Source organism: Dipodomys merriami, unplaced genomic scaffold (assembly GCF_024711535.1).
Source record: "Dipodomys merriami isolate MVZ:Mamm:240054 unplaced genomic scaffold, mDipMer1.0.p SCAF_2616, whole genome shotgun sequence".
In the NCBI taxonomy this organism is placed as follows: Eukaryota; Metazoa; Chordata; class Mammalia; order Rodentia; family Heteromyidae; genus Dipodomys; species Dipodomys merriami.
In genome coordinates, this window is record NW_027204067.1 from 1 (window position 1) to 20948 (window position 20948).

The 20948-nt window shown below is 35.7% G+C and overlaps 1 protein-coding gene across 1 annotated transcript; it reads left to right on the top strand.

The window, feature by feature from the left end:
* The first annotated feature begins 200 nt into the window (after positions 1–200).
* LOC138837105 (tryptophan 2,3-dioxygenase) lies at positions 201–19264 on the top strand. Its single transcript, XM_070035893.1, has 12 exons — positions 201–447; positions 646–751; positions 1703–1793; positions 4036–4106; positions 5084–5211; positions 6884–7070; positions 9405–9512; positions 12037–12148; positions 13997–14054; positions 15113–15192; positions 15693–15783; positions 18107–19264. Exons 1-12 carry the CDS (start codon positions 413–415, stop codon positions 18258–18260), a joined length of 1221 nt encoding a protein of 406 aa, XP_069891994.1. The 5' UTR covers positions 201–412; the 3' UTR covers positions 18261–19264.
* The last annotated feature ends 1684 nt before the right edge of the window (positions 19265–20948 follow it).

Consider the following 20948-nt stretch of genomic DNA (forward strand, 5'->3'; position numbering starts at 1 on the left):
CTATTCTAATCTGAAAGAATAAATATTTTTCATTTCAGAAGCACATCTTTCTGGAAATGTACTCTTGGACTTGACTAGATAAATGCTATTTTTTTAAACTTGGCCTCTATTGATTTATTTAATGTTTGTTACTTTGGATATAAAAGCAGATTTTGTCAAGTCAGATGATTCAATTTGACAGAATAAGTCCTTAGCCAAACAATCTATGCCCAACGACAATCCACTTTAAAGTTTACAGAAGCTCAGTTCTGTGTCAATTGAAATGAGAACTTAGCTAAGAGTCCCAGAAGACTGCTGATTGGCTGAGGAGTGGCAAACAGGATATATAAAAGGCTGCCGTGGAACATCTGGGAAGTTCAATGTTACCGTTCTAAAGTCAACCTGCTTGCTCCCAACACAGTGTCTCTTCACCATGAGTGGGTGTCCGTTTTTAGGAAACAGCTTTGGGTGAGTATTTACCTGTCTTCTAATGGAGTTAGGCTCTTCAAAGTGCACAAAACAAACATGTTCATGTATGAGATTAAAGAGTATTCAGCCCTGCCACATTCATGCCCTTCATTAATAAACTAAACAAAATTAGTAAGAGTATTAGTTAGCTGAGTTTTCTCATGCTCTATTTTTTGTTCTTATTTATTTAAACTGTAGATATGTTCTTAAGAATCTATCTCTAGAAGGCACCAAAGAAGACGAGTCACAAACAGGTGTGAATAGAGCCAGCAGAGGAGGGCTTATCTATGGGAACTACTTACAGGTAAGTAGTGAGTGCTACAGATATTAGCTGCTATTTTAGACACTAAATTCTACTTCCTTCCATCTTTTTCTCTTGATTTTTCTTCCTTTCTTTCATCCCTTCTCTCTCTGTCTTTTGGTCTCGGTCTCCATTTCTGTCTCTCTCTCCCTCTCCCCTCTTCCTCTCTTTCTCCTTCCATTCTTCCTTCCTTCCTTCCTTCCGTCCGTTCGTTCTTTCTTTCTGCCTGTCTGTCTGTCTGCCTTTCTTTCTTTCTGTCTTTCTTTCTCTCCTTCCCATTTTCTTAATCATCAGTAGTATTACGTACCTAAAGATATCCATATCCATACCAATTTATACCTTTTCCCACTTCCATTTAGAATAGTCAAAGAGGCTTGTAAGTGAAAATTCAGCTCTGATAGAGGTGTAATAAAAAGCACAGAATCCAGACTCTGGGCAGAAAAGTATAAACAATAAAACAGTGTCAATAGCAGGCAGTTTTACATAACTTGGATAAATAAGAGAGAGTCAATAAATCTTCAGCCTAGGTATGTGTAAATGTATTTCAAATTCTCTCTTGAATCTTTTATCACAAAGTGGAAATGCAAAAGGCACACTAGTTATTTTCTTGAAATCATTAGTAAGTAAAAGAGAGATAACAACAGATGAAGTATTTGGAGACTCTCTGGTTCACTTGAAGTCTGTTTTTCTCCTTCTTTCGTTCTGCCTCCTCCTTATCTTCCTCTTCCTCATTCTTCACAAGAAAATTTATTAGACTCAGGAGAGTTATTTATTTCTCAGAAGAATAAAAACTCACAAAACTCAATTTCTTCTCCATTATTTAAAGGAAAATTGACTTTTTTGAGAATTTTTGGACCTACCATTTCTAGACTGTCTTCTACCTTATGTTAAAGTTGATTTCATAATACAAGTTCTTCAATTTTAAAATTAGTGTTTCTGTATTTTCATTTAAAGTTGGAAAAAATTTTGAATGCACAAGAACTCCAGAGTGAAATAAAAGGAAATAAAATCCATGATGAACATCTTTTTATCATAACTCATCAAGGTAAGTTGCAAAGAGTTGAACAACTATTGCAGGTGGCCAATTATCAGTCATGAAGATAGCTGCTATCTTTTATCTAAAAGATGGTGAAGAACAAGGGATCGTGTTCATTAAAAAAGCTGAAGAATTCTTTTCCCTGTGAGATAAATTCTCACAGGACCCCTTTTGCATTTTACATCAGTCATCTCTATCTTCCTTATGCTAATGAGGTCACATAGGAGGACTTCAGCTTTGTCCATGGCTCCAGGGTGATTTTTATCTCTCAGAATTTCATGAAGACTTTGCTGTCTCAGATGTGCCCCTTCTCAATACTGACACACCACTTTCAAGGAATATGACATTTGAATTTATTGCAGATTTACTTGTTTGTAAAAATCTAGTACTGAACAAAAAAGTAAAATTTGAGATATATTTATCAACTCCAGCGGCTATTAGCCCAGAAGTGTATTAATATAAAAGTTTGGAAGTTCCTGTGCGAAATTGGGTACACATTTTATGAATATGTACCTGTGGTCCACTAAACAGAAAACACTGTTTCTACAGTTGTCAGTGTTATAGTATAGTCATGTGTCCCGTTTTTGACCAGGACCCAATCACTCATATAGGTCCGTCTTCCATGGCTGCATACATTTGTATTCATATGACACTCCTGTGTTATTTTTACATTTTTGTTGTAGGCTGATGCAAAAGCAAATTGGTCGAAAAGGAATTGTGACCTAACACAAACTAGAAATTCAAAATCTGTTTAGAATACTATTTTTACTTTCAATTGTATGAACTTAGTCAGGTGATGAGGGCTCTGGAACCCATTTCTCTATTAGTAAAATGGAGAGAAATTTTGCTCTTTCTTTTTAATAGACTTTCCATAAAGATAAAATAAGGTCATGTGCATTAAGCACTTAGAGTATAGAACACAGTAAGCCTTTAACAGTCACTATCATTATTTAATAAGGATGCTTTCCTTCCATTCTTTTATCATAGTAGTAGCCAGTGGTTCATAGGACTAGTGACATAAAGTTAAACTTGAAAAAGAGACACATATACCAATAGATGTTTGACTTTCGCTGGGCCCAAATATAAAAATTACATCTCCCTAAAACCTCTTTAAATATAATTTAAAATTGTAACTAGATCATCCTAATTATCAAAAACCATAGCCTGTAATCTATAAAAATGAATAAAATAGGAAACACCAGAAGCATCTAATTTTACTTACTTCCTGTACTCATTTCATTATTATATTGACGATTTAATGTTTTCCATAAAATAACTCAGGTTTTATATTAAGCCAATACTATGCTAGCTATTCAAGGAACAAATATAGATGCATATAACCAAATCCTATTTCTAGAAGTTAAACTATTGGTAGAAAGGAAAAATAATACAGATGTGAAAAACACATTTTTGCTTGCCAAAACAATCTAATAACACAAAGGAGTCAAAATATGTTAGACTTAGGCTTCTGCTTGTAACTAACTTGTCTAACTAGTCAAATCTTTCCTTTTCAATAGCATCAGTATAGTAGTTATTACCTTTAATGTCAGCTTTACCATTTGGTAGCCCCTGTGAAAGGGAAAAACAACTCCAAAGATCTTTCTTTGGAGAAGGATTCTTTGACAGAATTCATACTTAAATAGCCATAGAATCAGAATGGGTATTCTAAAAGATGTACTAGATAAAGTTGAATCAACTTCAGTAAAGGTTTTCTTGGGAATAAACCATGAGAGTAATAAGAAACTTTGTTGTTAATTGTTTTATCACATTTGGCCAAAGTGGGATTATTTATCCTGGCCCTTAAGTTGTTAGGGTTTTGTTTTTATAAATAAACACACAACACAACCCAACACATCTACTGCATTTTAAGTTACTTACCTCTAGAGTTTTAATGATAAACCTTCTAATCTTACATTTCGGCTAGTGATGATTAATTTCTCCATTTATTCTTAAAGCTGCATATCACTGTTTATTCTGTGTATACCTCCAGCTCCCACACAGGAAGTGAATTGGGTATGTACCCTACTCTAAGTTTGCTCATTGGAATCAGTTGAATAATAATAAATGTAATAATGTAGGTGAAAGCCTGGCACACTCACACATTGAGCAATTGTAGGCAATTGTAACATCAGCATTTAGTTGTGCCATAAAATGGGCATCTGTTTTCCATTTGGGGGTTTTAATTTATATGTTCATTTTTAAAAATTTAGTGTATAGAGGCACTAAATTGACAATGATTTTTCTATTACAGCTTATGAACTCTGGTTTAAGCAAATCCTCTGGGAGTTAGATTCTGTGCGAGAAATCTTTCAGAATGGCCATGTAAGTTGTTACATTATGATTTTGACAACATTTTGTTGAAAAATGGAAAATATTAGCATAAACATTTGAATACCAACTATTGAAATGACTAATATTAAAACAATTAAACTATCTGAACAGATCATTTAGTTATATTTTCCTACTGCCTTTGCTGTGAGGCTTCTTTCATTTTCAAGCTATTTGTGTAGACGTCAACATTTTTCTCTAAAATAAACTGCTATACATGATGGTCGATTACAGAGAGGTCCTTTAGGTAATACAACTGCATTTCTAATGAGCAATAGCGATGTGGAGAATACAAGAGTAATGAGCAAGATAGAAAATAATGAAAAGGAGTGACAGAATCAAGAGACAGAAAAGGAAGAGAAGAACAAGAGTAAGGAAAGAGAGAATGCAGAATAAGAAAAGATCAGGAGGACAAAGATGAGAGGAGGGCAGAACAGAGCCTAAGGGGTTGGCAAAAGTTCCAGTTGCACCTACCCACTTCCATTTGGCTTCTTCTTCCCAAGCCCCCAAAGAAATGTGTGTTCTTTGGTCCCTTCTGCTTCCTGGGGTCCTGAAAAGGCACCCCATGCATCCATATGCCCTTTCCAATGTGTGTAAGTACAGTTCCAAAACATGTCAATGGCAGTCCTGAAGGGTCGGTTTATCCAGATCTTGTTTAATCTTTACCTTAAAAGTCCTCATGGGAGGTTGATTTTCTCTGAAGCAAAACTAAAAAAATAAATTTGCTTTGAAATTAGTAGGAGTGATGTTCTAGAATTTACATCTACCTTGTGTTCATCTAATATTCTAATTTTAAAGAAAGAATTTTTCTGATCTTCTAAACATTCTTTGTCCACAATTCAGAACTGCTCTTAGCCTGACATGTACTTACAGAAAATTTGAGTTCTAAGATTCCTTTTTAAAGTAAAAGACATCTTACTGTCTCCGAATCTACATGGGATACTCAGTGTTTTTCCTTTCTTGTCCATCAGGTCAGGGATGAAAGGAATATGCTCAAGGTGGTGACTCGGATGCACCGAATTGTGGTGATCCTTAAGCTCCTTGTACAGCAGTTCTCTGTGCTTGAAACCATGACAGCCTTAGACTTCAATGACTTCAGGTGAGCACCTGTGGCAGGCAAAGTGCAGTAGGGCTTGTCCTCTTGTTTATGTGGGGTAATAGGAGAATATATAAGGCATGGGATCTAAATAATCTGGCCTACTGACACAGAAGGATGCTGAGGTCTTTAATCAGAAAGCGTTTCCTTAATTACAAGCACTTCATGAGTTGCATTGACTTATAAAATAATAGGATCAGTTGAGTACCAGTGGCTTATTCCTGTAACCCTCACTACCAAGGAGGCTGAGATCTGAGGATTACAGTGTGAAGCCAGACTTTAGAGGAAAGGTCATGAGATTCTTAACTCCAATAAAATACCAAAAAGCCAGAAGTAGAACTGTGACTCAAGTGGTAGAACATTAGCCTTAAACAAAGGAAGCTCAGGGACAGTAGCCAGGCCCTGAGTTCATGCCCCAGGACTGTCACACACACACAAAAATGTGATTAATTTCAGTTCATTATTGAATATCCTATTTGTCTCAAAAAAGAGAATTTTAGACACATAAGTAACATAGCTAATATAAACATGCTTTAAAAATAAAATCTGAAGTAAACAGAAATGATATTTAAAGAAGTATGTCAGGATGAAGTGAAGACAGTGTTAGAAAACTGGCCAAGTATACCCTATGACTTGAATTTGGTCCCTAGAACCACAAAACCCTTACCTAGCGTTCCAAATAGCTAGAAAAAAAGTCACTCGAAAATGTCTGATTGATAAAAATCATACACTCGAAAGTGTATGATTATATATTGAGCTATAAATTTATGATTTACTACATAATTTAGGCAATTAAAATGACTGAATACATATTTATTTGTATGTTTTATATACTTATAGAAATGTATGTATGCATATATATATGTTTTTAAAAATATGCATATATTTTAAACCAAAATTAGAGAAGTTTTTCAAGAAACTTAAGTGCTTCTGATATGTAATATGATATGTCCTCAAATGTTTGACAATCAAAGAAAAAGCGGTAGAATTATTTGTGGTATGTTTAGAATCAATTTGAAATACCAGAGCCTATTTGATGAAGTACACTTAATAAAGACATGAATGCTTGGGTGTTTGGTAAGGGGATAGTGAAAACATCTTTTGATTGGGGATTTGGTGTTAGCTGTATCATGTGTTTTAGAAATTCTCTCACTGATGCTTATGAAGGTAATGGATTATGTCTAAGAGTATAACTTGTAGGAAGAATTAAAAATATTTTTTTCCAGTCTTCTAATATTGTGAGGTAAAAACAATTGCCCGATGTTCATTTTTTCCTTAGAAAATATCACCACAAATGCACACGTATGTATATTAATACACATATACATAAGTCTATATGATATTTGTTCCAAGTACACTTGTGGCAAATTTATATAATTATATAAATTATATATAAAATTATGAATTACATACATACATTTGTGCACACCTGTATACAGTAGGTATTTCACAAGGACCAACTTCAAATTGCTTGACATCAATAACAATGCTTAAGTAGTTCATGTTTATTTTAAATTTCAGCAAGGATGAAGTTACATGTGGAGCTGGAGTGTGCTGCATGTGTCTGTCTCTGGAGTACACTGACAGCCCTCACAGGGGAAGAAACATGCATAATAACAACCCATCTCTTCATTGATTCCTTTCTCTTCCATTCCTCTATTTTTTTTTCTTAAAGAGAGTATTTATCCCCTGCATCAGGCTTCCAGAGTTTACAATTCCGACTGCTAGAAAACAAGATTGGTGTTCTTCAGAGTTCCAGAGTCCCTTACAACAGAAGACATTATCGTGATAACTTCAGGGGAGAAGATAATAAACTGCTACTTAATTCTGAGCAGGAGAAAACCCTTCTGCAGCTCGTGGAGGTACATGCCCTGCTGTTTTTCCGATTAACTAGATACTTCTTATTAATTTAGCTTCTGCTAAATCCAAAATTTAAAACTCACGTTAGAGTTGGGTTATACATTCATAGCAAATAAAAAGAGAAAAATGTATGAAATACAAACCTTGTAATTTCAACTTATAAAATAATAAAATACAGAGAACCTTCTTGAGAAATTAGAAATTTTTCTGTAATTTATTATATGTTAATATTTAATAACTCCATTATGACACATACAATTCTTTTAAACATTTCTGCTAAGCAATATTCATTAAGGTAATTCTTTTGCTAACTGATTAAGTATTCAATTTTATGTATATAAAATATAATTGAAAACATTTCACTTGAGTATATTTCTTAATTAAATCAAATTACTTTAGAATTTGTTATAATACTTTAGAATTCTTTCCTTTCATATACATTTTCTCTAGGATCTATAAGTAACCTTCAAGAATTACTAATTCTAGTCAGGCATCAGTGGCTCATGCCTATAATCCTAGCTACTCAAGAGGCTGAGATTTGAGGATCTCAGGTCAAAGCCAGCCTGGGCAGGAAACACTGAGACTCTTATCTCCAATAAACCACTCAGAAAATTGGAAGTGGCACTGTGTCTCAAGTAGCAAGTGGTAGAGCACTTGCCTTGAGCTAGAGAGCTGAGGGATAGCACCCAGGCCAATAGTCCAAGTCCCAACAACAAAAATTACTAATTCTAGTTTTTGTAATTAAATTATGAAGGGATAGTGTGTTGTTTGTTCTTTCTTCACAAAGCCTTTATGAATGCAAATTAAATGTTTCTTTTTATGAGTTATACTATGTTCTTGAATCCCTGAGTGTTATGAATATAAACTTAGGTTACTATAGTTTACATGTTGTTATATAATTATTTATTAATATAGGGTCAACATTACAAAGCTAATTTTAAAACTAATTACAGAAAATATGCACGTCTTCATGAACTTTGTTTCATTTCTAAATATTGAATAATCTTAAAATAGATTGTATAGTCAATACAGTGCCCCTGAAAAGATATATTATTTTATATTTTCATATTTTCTTCAGCTTCTAAAATATTTTTTGAGACTAGAAACCAGAAGATATCATTAAAACAATGTAAACATCACCTGATATAGAAGAAATAATTGTATTGTCAAAGCTTATAGAATTCACAAAGTTAATTGTGAAGGTTAAATGTGTTTGTAACTTAACTATCACTATTCTACAATACTGTAAAATATGTGAAATTTATGTAAGCACCTAATCTCAATTTAAAACAAAAAAGTGAGAGAAGGGATGGGTTAGGAGTGATTGAAGGCAATGTTATCAGACACCTTGTATTCATGTACTGTTTTGTAGAATGGGAACTTCTTTGTACAACTACTTAACAATAATAATTTAAAAGTTAAAAAAAATCTCTCTACAACATAGAAAAGTATTAGCACATTAGGAATTTGTAATTTTAAACTGTAACTTTTATAATCATGAATAAATTATATAGAACATGCAAAAAAAAGGGCTGGGAAGGTGGCGCAGTGGTAGAGTGCTCGCCTTGCATGCATGAGGCCCGGGTTCGATTCCTCAGCACCACATAAGCAGAAAATGCCGGAAGTGGGTGCTGTGGCTCAAGTGGTAGAGTGCTACCCTACCCTTGAGCTGAAGAGCTGAGGGATAGCACCCAGGCCCAGAATTCAGGCCCCACGACCGACCAAAAAAAAAAAGGTATAGAACATGCAGGAAAAAAAAAAAAAAAAAGAAAGGACCCTTTGCAACAATGAGATGTACAAGTCTTTATGTCGAAAAACGAACTTTACAACTTTGGTGGGGGGTGGGGGGAAGGCTAAGTGGGAGGAGGGGGGAGTATGAGAAGGGATGGGAAGGGGAAACAAAGAGGAGGCAACAATGCTTGATAAGAAATGTACTCATTATCTTGCCCATGTAATTGTAACTCTTCTGTATGGTATTCTCACAATAAAAATAAAATAAAATTAAAAAAAGAAAAACAATGTTTAACTACATTCATAGATTGTAGCTATTCACAGCTTCCTACCTGGAAGCCAACTATGACTCCCATAAGTATGTACCATTTAAGGAAGAAAGAGCAAATATTATTAATAATGACTACCTTAAAGATCAGGAAATTGAAACACATCAATTTCTATCTCATAAATTAAATAAGCTAAAGGAAAAATTATTAAATCAATTTGTGTCAACTTTTTCAAACTTAGGAAGAGTTTTTTGCTTCAAGTTTCTAATAATGGTATATTTTATATGGCTTGAATTTTACCATGTAACTTATCTAAAACAATGATACTTACTTAAGGCATGGCTAGAAAGAACACCTGGTCTGGAGCCTCATGGATTTAACTTCTGGGGAAAGTTAGAAAAGAACATCATCAAAGGCCTGGAAGAGGAATTCATACAGATTCAGGTATTTATGATATCATGAGTTAATATGAATATATTAAGGGTGATAGCGTGACAATACTGGGGCTTGAACTCAGTATTGACATTCTCAGTTGGCTTTCTTGTTCAAGTCTTCTGCTATAACACCTGAACCACAATTCCACTTTCTTCTTTTTGCTATTTTATTGATGACAAGAGTCCTTCAGATTTGTCTGTCCAAGCTGGCTTTAAATCTTGATCCTCGGATCTCAGCATGTGAGCCACTAATTCCCAGCTCAATCAAATATATTATTTAAGCCACAAAACGTTTCTTCTTCTTCTCCTTCTTCACCTTCTTCCTCTTCTTCACCTTCTTCCTCTTCTTCACCTTCTTCCTCTTCTTCACCTTCTTCCTCTTCTTCACCTTCTTCCTCTTCTTCTCCTTCTTCCTCTTCTTCTCCTTCTTCCTCTTCTCCTTCTTCCTCTTCTGCCTCTTCCTCTTCTGCCTCTTCCTCTTCTGCCTCTTCCTCTTCTTCTTCTTCTTCTTCTTCTTCTTCTTCTTCTTCTTCTTCTTCTTCTTCTTCTTCTTCTTCTTCTTCTTCTTCTTCTTCTTCTTCTTCTTCTTCTTCTTCTTCTTCTTCTTCTTCTTCTTCTTCTTCTTCTTCTTCTTCTTCTTCTTCTTCTCCTTCTCCTTCTTCTCCTTCTCCTTCTTCTCCTTCTCCTTCTTCTCCTTCTCCTTCTTCTTCTTCTCCTTCTTCTTCTTCTCCTCCTTCTCCTTCTCCTCCTTCTCCTTCTCCTCCTCCTCCTCCTCCTCCTCCTCCTCCTCCTCCTCCTCCTCCTCCTCCTCCTCCTCCTCCTCCTCTTCCTTCTTCTTCTTCTTCTTCTTCTTCTTCTTCTTCTTCTTCTTCTTCTTCTTCTTCTTCTTCTTCTTCTTCTTCTTCTTCTTCTTCTTCTTCTTCTTCTCCTTCTTCTTCTCCTTCTTCTCCTTCTTCTTCTCCTCCTTCTCCTCCTCCTCCTCCTCCTCCTCCTCCTCCTCCTCCTCCTCCTCCTCCTCCTCCTCCTCCTCCTCCTCCTCCTCCTCCTCCTCCTCCTCCTCCTCCTTCTTCTTCTTCTTCTTCTTCCTTTCTTCCTTGAACTCTTTGCCTGGTTGCTTTCCCTCAGTTCTTCAGCTCATGGCTAGAGCTCTACTATTTGAGCCACATCGCCACTTCCGGTTTTCTGGTGGTTTTTGGGAGATAAGACTTTCCTGCCTGGGCTGGCTTTGAACCTTGATCCTCAGATCTCGGCCTCCTGTGTAGCTAGGATTACAAGCGGGAGCCACCACGCCTGGCAAGTAATGATTTTTTTTAAGAAGTGCAGGGAAGCTTCTCCTTGCTTCACTTTTAACATTGGTAAAATGAGGATATCTATGTTAAATGTCTGGTAAGAGCATTTAATATAACCCATGCTTGGAAAGCATTTAGGAAAAAATCTCCCACGTAGACACAGGACAGAAATGAGATCATTAGATCATCATTAGATGATCTCAGTTATACCGGTTGCTTCGTTATTTGTACTTATTCATCCATAACCTCCAATTTGAATATTTGCTTGGTTTTCAGACTACATATTTAACACTCTAGTTGGTGTTTCCTTTAAAAAGATCAATAATACTGAAATTTCCCTATGCACTCTCACACTGAGCTTGTTTTAGAGTTAAGGTGATTTTCTCCTTTAACTCTTCTAAGATCAAGTCAGTCATCCAAGAGTAGGTCTTGCTCTCACTTTCTTCAACCACTTCTTTGAGTTGTCACCCAATCTGACCACATTTAGCTTTCAAATAGTTCTCAGATATCTCTGTTTCACCCACCAATAACATTGGAGAACAGAGGGGTGATGATGTTCACCTGGCTAAGTAAAGCCTTGGTTTAGAATTTCAATAGGCAGTGTAGTTTCTGCTAAGAATCCTTCTCTAAGGTGAATTACTTTATTTCCGTGTTAAAAAATTGCTATTTTAAATTATCTCACTAAAACGATAAAATAAAATTATCTCAATATTGACAATATTATTTCCCTCTTTCATTCACCTTAGTTGATCTCTCACAATTTGATTTTATTCTTTTGGTGACAGTCCTGGGACTTGAATTTAGGCTCTGGGCTCTGTTCCTGGGGTTTTCTGCTCAAAACTAGCAGTCTACTACTTAAGCCACAGCTCCACTTCTGGCTTTTTACATGGTTAATTGGAGAAAAGAGTCATAAACTTTCTTACCTGGGCTGGCTTAGAACCATGATCCTCAGATCTCAGTCTCTTGAGTAGCTGGGATTACAGGGGTGAGCCACTCACACAATTTCTTTAGGAAGAGAATATTGGAAATTTTCAAATTATTTAAATTTATATGAAAGGGTAAAACCAGTGTGTGGAAGATTCCTTTTCATATGGAATAATTGCTCAATTGTAATATTAACAATAAGATTAAATATTCCAGGCACACACTTTTAGCAAACTGAGAGTATATTTCTCCTATCTAAAGCATTCTAAAATAGGAATATATTTTGTCTCTTGAGAACATTCATGAAATTTTTCCTTAAAGGCTAAAGAAGAATCTGAAGACAAAGAGGAACAGATGGCTGAATTTCAGAAGCAGAAAGAGGTGTTAATGTCCTTATTTGACGAAAAGCGCCATGAGCATCTCCTTAGTAAAGGTAGATACAAAATTCTTTTAAAGATTCTTTCCCTGGAATATATATATATATATATATATATATATATATATATATATATATGATATATGAGTATGATCATATAATTTTATAAGACTATCAAACCTAAATGAGGAAAATAAAAATTGCTATTCTACTTAAAGAAACAAGAATTGGGTCAAAGTCATCTTTCACAATCCTAGTTAACAAGTTCCTATGCCCACTGTGTATAAAATAAGCAAAATCTTTCCTACTAAATGCTATCAGGGATACAAGGGTAAATATTACACAGGTTTTGTTGTTGTTGCATGTTTTTTATTGGTGACAGAATTGGGGCTTAAATTTTTGTTGGACTTTTTTGCTAAAGGCTGGCTATCTACCATCTACATCTCCACTATCAGCCTTTTTGTGGTTGCTTTTGAAGTCTCTCAGATTTATCTGGCTGGGCTGGTTATGAAGTTTTATCCTCAAACCTCAACTCTGTTCCCAAATCTCAACTGAGTAACTAGAATAACATGTATAAGTGACCAGCATCCAGCCACAATACAGGTTTCAACAGGCTCACAGCCTCAGAAGGAAAGGAAAGGATCTCATTGTAATTAGGTACTCTGTGGTAGAGGTAGGAGGAGAAGGGAAATCCTTGAGGTTTCGGGGTTTTAATGGAGGAAGTGTTGTTTAGGGAGACCAGGAAATGTCCCTAGGTAGACTTTTGGCACAATTCACTTCCTGAAACTAATAAATATAATTAGGGCCTTTATTACTTAAATCTCTTATCTATTTGGACATATTGTGTTCACTTTGACTTAGAAATTTTATTGTAATATGCCTTAAAATTTTTGAGAAAAAGACAAGATAGAAGTAACCAGTCCAAGATGTGGCATAACATGATTTTAGCAAGAGTTTCCTTCTATAAGGTTAAATTCATTACCCTTATAGAGGTTTCCAAGACCTTTGGTGAAGGTTGACAAACCTTATTTTCCCGCTGTTAAGGGAAAAGCTTTCTTCTAGTATTTCATCTCTGTGCAGTTTAAGGCGATGAAAGCAAATTTTAAGTGAACGAGAGAAAACTACTTCTTATAGAAGTTACATTTATTTTTAAAAAACCAGCTTATCCTAACATGTTATTTAGAGGTTTTAAAGAGATGACACTGTTCAAAAACAAAGGTACTCATTACCTGACTTATGTAACTGTAACCCCTCTATACATCACCTTTACAATACAAATAAATTAAACAACAACAAAGTTAATGTATTAACGGCACACAGGAATTTATTGTGGTATTGCCCATATGTATATATAATATACTTTCATCAAATTCATGCCCTACCACTCACTAAAGGTTTTGAGGACTACAAAATTAAAGTTTATCTATCTATATTATAGATATATGATATGTACATATATTACATATTTTTGTGTGGGTGCTTACACACACATACAGGGAATAAAAAAATTAATCTGAGGCAGGGTGTTGGTGGCTTATGCCTGTAATTCTAGCTACTCAGGAAACTGAGATCTAAGGATAATGGTTTGAAGCCAGCCTGGGCAGAAAAGTTCCCATGAGACTATTATCGCCAATTAACCACTCAAAAACTGGAAGTGGCGCTGTGACTCAAGTGGTAGTGTGATAGCTTTGAGCATAAAGAAGCTTAGGGACTGTGCCAGGACCTGAGTTGCCCCATAACTGACAAAATAAATAAATAAATAAATTTGAATATTACATTGTTTTCTAAAAATATGTCCACTTAAATTTTTAAAAATTATCTCCTTGATAATTTTAAAAGAGATATCAAATTAATATGACTGCTGTATATTACCCATGAAATGAGAGCTTGCTCTGTGTCTTGTAGGTGAAAGACGACTGTCATACAGGGCACTCCAGGGAGCACTGATGATTTACTTTTACAGGTAAAACTTATCAGAACTGAGCTAATTCTCACATACTAAGTATACCACTTATATGTTGGAATCACAATGCAATATATTTAGAAAAAAAGGAAATATTGTTTTAAACTTTTGAACAGAAGTATAATTCTATCCCTGTAGCAGATTATATGGATATGCACACACAGATTAATCAAAATCATTTTTATTAAATCATATAAAATAGTGTGGGCCATAAGTAAGTACCCTAAAGGCCAAGTTCAAGTTTTCTTAGAAACTGCAATGTGTTCTGTCATTTGAACTATAAGCTTTTTTCTAAGTTAATATTTGCCATCTATATTATCAATTTCAAATAAAATTGCCTTTCCTTTCTGAAATATGCACTAGCCTTGGAGTGTTCACTTCCTCCTTTTCATGGGGGTAAAGGTTATATGGGGTGGGAGCCTAAGCCACTGATTGGTTCATCAGTAGCAGAAAAGATTCAAGTGTCTACAGGATGTTTTACTTCCTTGTAATTTAACTTTTAAAACCTTTCAATCTGTTCCTTCAGAATATCAACATAAACCAAACCTTTTTTGTTTCCTATACTCAAAATTAATATATACCATTAAAGTGAAGCTATCCTGAGCAAATTAAGTAATCAGAAAGTTGAAAAATTTGAGGAAAAATGGGGAAAATATAAAAAGTGAAAAATAGTTCTCTGTGTGTGTATGTATGTGTGTGTATATGTGTGTGTATATGTGTGTGTATATGTGTGTGTGTGTGTTTAATCTAGAAGCTTTTGATTCATTTGATTTAGATTTGGAACAGTATATATCTTCCTTTCAAGAATCTGTTCAGAGTAACTTTGGCTAATTACATCATGTATATCTTATAGAACCACATAGACTTCACATAAATTCTAGGAAGTAGTATTATTAGTATTTGAGAGGTAATGAAAAACACAAACTGAAAATAATCCAAACTTGTCACCACTCCCACGTGGCTAAATTTACATTTTTTTCCAGGGCTAATTATAAAACTCATGTTCTTCCAGACCAACTGATTCTCTTAAAAAAATATCTTCTCACTCTTTTGTGTAGGGAAGAACCTCGATTCCAGGTCCCTTTCCAGTTGCTGACCTCTCTGATGGACATAGACACACTCATGACGAAATGGAGATGTAAGTCTTCCTCTTGCCTTCACAGTCCTCCCATACTTCTATTCCTTTACTCCAATACTCTTGGGGACTCATCAAAATATTTTAATCCATTTCAAATCAGAAAGAAAATGAACTTTAAGTCAAAGAAAATGTTTTAATATATAATAGTGATCCATTCATCTAATGCAAAGCATTTTCAAGTATAGCTTTACATTCTCTTTTTTCAATGGAGGAGGGGTTTCCCAAAGGCCAAACTGGCAAGGATCCATGAGAAGTCATTAAGTGGCCATTCTGCCCTTGTTGCGCTTACAGACTCATTGCAGTGATGGATGGAGCCCATGCCATGTGGGATGCTAGGCAACCTACTGTCCTCATCTGGTGCTCACAGATGAGCCTTCCATCTGCTAAGTGATAAGGTGTCAGCCTTTTCTCAGAAACGATCATCATTACCAAATCCTTGTTTTTAGAATATTTAACAACTAATGGCATCAAATATCCATGTAATAAATGTGTTTGCCTAGATAACCATGTGTGCATGGTGCATAGAATGCTGGGCAGCAAAGCTGGCACTGGAGGTTCCTCAGGCTACCACTACCTGCGCTCAACCGTGAGGTAAGAGGCAAGTTCTTCTATTCATTGGGGTGGCAATCACCCAGTCTGTTTCTGAACATTTGTACTGATAATAGCACATTTGTAGTTAGCTAACACTGCTCCTCTTGGTCTTTTGGAGGAAGTCGTATACAATCCTCCATGGTGGAATTTCATCATTTTGCTTCTGTGATAGAAAAGTACCTGAAAATGCTGTGTCTTTGCAAACTTGTTCCAGCTCAATTTTTCAGTAATCTACAACCATCAGCATCCATTTTCCTAATGTCATCTTTGCTAGATAAAGAGCACAGCTAAAACAATTTCTTATTTCCCCATGTGCCTATTTAATATCATAAAACTACTTTCAACTATCAAAAGAGAGCGCTATCATTTATTGAAGACTTAAGACATGCTCAAGCAGCTTCCAGGGCTTGTATATTCGTATTTTATTTAGTATTCCCTATTATAGATAAATGGGTAATGTGAAAATGAGGGGAAATGGCTCCTTGGAAAAGAAGAATCATCAATAATGAATTAGATATTCATATTTATTTTGCCAAATTCTTTAATTGTTCCCATCCCTAATCTTACTACCAGATTGGATGACATATAAAACACACAGGTTAGAAATGTTATTGCATATTTTGACTTTCCATGATAATAAATTCTTGATCTTACCAGGCAGTCAATGACTGTACTAAATAAACACAAATATCACAGATGCCATTGCCATTGTGCCTTTATCTTATTTGGTCTTTACAAAGGCCAACTAGAAGGAGGAATTGTAGGTTTTCATTTATAGAGGTAGAAAATGGAACACTAGGGCTGGGAAGGTGGCTCAGTGGTAGAGCGCTTGCCTTGCATGCATGAGGCCCTGGGTTAGATTCCTCAGCACCACATAAACAGAAAAAATAGCCAGAAGTGGCGCTGTGGCTCAAGTGGTAGATCTAGCCTTGAGATGAAGAGCTGAGGGACAGCGTCCAGGCCCAGAGTTCAGGCCCCACGACCGGACATCACCCTCCCCCCCCCCAAAAAAAGAAAAGAAAATGGAACACTAATGTTCAAACCGTATGTCTAAGAGTTTTGTGATTAAACCAGAATTCAGGCCGAGATTTATTTGACTTCAAGCAAATGTTCTTCCTCCATAAGGCTACATCCACTGAAAAAGTGCTACAGTTTAAAATAGTTGACTTACAAGCTGAAAGTAACAAACTACACTTATAATTACACAAAGATGGTATCTTAATGTATTAGGTTGTCCCCTTATCATAGTTATTTGGTAGCTAATGTGAAGTTGGGAAATATTGTCCAATGAACAGCTAAGAACTCCATGCACAGTTTGCACACCATCTGGTGAAAACAAGAACATGCCATTAATATTATGAAAGTGGCAGGACATTAATGGTGTTAAGTTTTAATCTTTATCTCCATGGTCTGACTCAACAAAGCACAATACAATCTTTCTTGTGTGTGTGTGTGTGTGTGTGTGTGTGTGTGTGTGTGTGTGTGTGTGTGTGTGTGTGTGTGTGTGTGTGTGTGTGTAAGGGAGAGAGAGAGAGTGTGTGTGTCCTTGAACTCTAGGCCTCAGTGCTTGCTGTTCTTTAGGTTTTCTCTCAAGGCTTCAAGTATAGCACTTTACCACTTGAGCCACAGCTCCACTTCTGGCTTTTATTTAAAATAGTTAGTTGAAGATAAGAGACTCACAGACTTTCTTGCCCAGACTGGCTTCAAACTGTGATCCTCGGATTTCAGCCTTCTGAGTAAAGGCATGAGCCATTTATGCCCAGCCTAACAAAATGCACCTTAAAAGTATGAATGTAGCCAGGAAATGGTATCCCACACTTGCAGTTCTAGCTAATCAAGTGGCTAAGCTCACAGTTCAACACCACCTTGGGGGGAAAGTGCACAAGACTCTTTTCCAACTAACTAGCAAAGAGATGGGCTGTAGATGAGGCTCAAGACAAGCAAACTGAGTAAGCTTGATGCCCTGAATTCACAACCCTATACTGAGGAGACAAAAGCATGGAACATGAAACATGAACTTTGGTTATGAGTAAATAACTAGCAGTCTTAATAATGCTACATAACATACTGCATACATATATGTATATATGTATACCTACATAGATGTTTGGGTATATGTATACACATATATACATACAAATATGTTATATATATATATATATATGTGTGTGTGTGTGTGCTATTCACAGCAGATAATACAATTTTGAATACATAGTATAGCTTTTAATATCAATTATTAAAATATCTAAAAGAAATTAGAGAAGAAATGTTTAGATATTTCATGTGAGCAAATCTTACACATCTTCATCTGTATGTCTTTCAGTGACAGGTACAAGGTGTTTGTGGATTTATTTAACCTTTCCACATACTTGGTTTCTCGACACTGGATACCGAAGACAAACCCAATGATTCATAAATTCATCTACACAGCTGAGTACTGTGACAGCTCCTACTTCAGCAGTGAAGAATCAGACTAAACTCATGAAAATTCTGTGAACAATATTGATTTCTCAGGCTATTTTTTTATTTTCTAAATTCCCATCAACGTCTGGAAATTCTTTGGGAGATGTATTTTTACATTTAGTTCAGACCAATGGTATGTTGATTCAACTCTGGAAAAAATTTTATTGCCATCAGTTTGTGATCATATAAAATGAAACATCAAGAAGAGAAGTAAGCTAATTGTAACATTGTACATGTTTTTATTAGAAATTTTTGTGTGTTTGTGCATGTGTGTGTGTGTGTTATATTCCTATAATTCCAGCTACCTGGGAGGCAGAGACAAGAAGAATGGATGGTGGTTTGAGTCCAGCCAGGGAAAAATATTAGAAAGACTCCATATTATAATAGGCTTATACCTATTATCCTAGCTACTCAGAAAGATGAGATATGAAGATTACAGTTCAAAGCCAGCCCTAGCTGCGAATCTTAACTACAATTAACCAGCAAAATGCTGGAAGTGGAGATGTGGCTCAAGTGGTATTGAGTGCTGGTCTTGAATGGAAAAGTCAAGAAAGAGCTTGAGGCCCTGAGTTCAAGTCCCTGAAACTGGCACAAACATTAAAAAAAGAAAAGAAAAGGACATGAAAATAAAGACTTCATCTCAAACAATAAGCTATGCATGGTGGTACACTTAGGTGGGAGAATCACAGTTCAGTACTGGCCTTGGGCAAAAGTGAGACCCTATCTGAAAAAAACTAAATAAAAAAGGATGTGTTGTGGCTATATGGTAGCATATTTGGCTAGCATGAACAAGATCTTGAATTCAAACCCAATGACAAAAAGAAGTCAAAATTTTAAATTCAACTTCCCCTGATTTTTAACACTAATGTAACCACTTCATATTATCTTATTGTTCTATACTTTATAAGCTTATAAATTACATCAAATCTTTGTCCAATAAAATGTATACTTCTGTACAAACTGACTCAAACAAAAAGTGCAATAGTAAAACTGTATTATTAAACTTTGGGTTATGTAATTTTTTGTTTGTTTTGTATTTTTAGAACACTGTATTTGTTAGGGCACTTGATTACACTGGCAGAAATCTTCTGAAGTTGTTAAAGGAGATTTTCTGGCTCACTTCTCCATTAGCTACCAGAATGCAAGAGAGTGTTAGGAGAAGAGCCCGAAGACTAGGCCTACCTCGGGAACTGGGTTTAGTTCTTGGCATCCCATATATGTGTCATGCTTTGAAAATCCTCTAGCAATTGTCCTCTTTGTGGTGTCAGAGAATAGCTAGCCATTTTCTTTCTCTATGTATCTAAGTTTTATCAGATTTGCACTTTCAGAAAGACTCATTTATCCAATCCCAATACCTGTCCTCCGGGAGGTAGAGTCAGCTATAATGCAAGGGACATTGAGGTAGGAATGAGTAATAGTGCCCACAAGAACAGAGTTCTCTCCAAAAGAATGCAGAGATAAGTAGACTAACTAGCAATCCTATTTATTCCAGATATAATGTTACTGGTAGAATCTAGAATGCATATCACCTTTGACTAGACTGATTTTTCTCTAGCAGACAATAAGTTCTTAAGAAATGGCCTATTCTTTGGTCTCAATTTCAAAGTTTTTAAAGTATCCTATCACCTTGTGGGTCTCTTAACTGCATGTAAAATGGACACTTCATCAGTAGTTATGGTTTCAACATACTGTCATTTCAATCTATAAGTAAATACACTGGATGGTAAGCAAGCAGTCACAAATGAATTAGCTGAAGTGTAATAGACTCTACAGAGTGCAAATAGTGTAGTTCTTTGAACAGACTAAGTTAGAGCCCCCCAAATAATAGTATAATAACATGCAAACACAACCATATGTAAATATTATTCCATTTTACGCAAAAGATTGAACATATTCAGATTTCAGTATGTATGGGCATCTTGAACAAATGCCCCACACTCATGGAGGGATGAATACAATTGTTTCACCTGCTTCACTTGTGTGTGTGTGTGTGTGTGTGTGTGTGTGTGTGTGTGTGTGTGTGTGTACATGCCCATGTGTGTAGTGAGCCGAAGTGTTAAGCTGAAAACACTGAGTCAAACAATACAAATCCTTGATTTGTATTGTTTGTCTAGCAAATTCTGGTTCTGCTAATCACATATCACAAAAATCATTGTAAGGCTGAGTCAGCATTCACCCTGAGACCGTTGAGAATTACTCACAGCAACATTCTGCTGATTTTCATTAGGGCTCGAGAGTTAGCAGTGAGACTGTCACTGCTCTGGGAAAAGTAGTCTGTTAACTTGAGCATCAAACAATCCAAGGATGCAAAGGTAGAGCAGCCTTCCTCATGCAGCTTACCAACAGAAGTTGCCTGCTATCTTGAAGGCCATTTGGGAGCTATTAAATGGCTTACAGGGGACAAATTTATACCAGTACATTTTAAAAGATAAATGTTGGGAGAATATAGACTACAGTAACTTAGGATCAACTGAACCCTAATCTACTTTGAGAATCCTGGGTAAAGGGACATTGAGTTTAGTTAGTAATGTCTAGCCCAAGTAAAAAAAAAAAAAACCAAAACCTAAAATTATGAGGATTTTAGATAGATATGTGGGATGGGCAGAACTGTGACAAAGACAGTTAAACCACAGCGTTACACAAATGCTAACCCTAACTTCATACAAAAAAACAAAACAAAACAAAACAAAAAAACCTTTGGC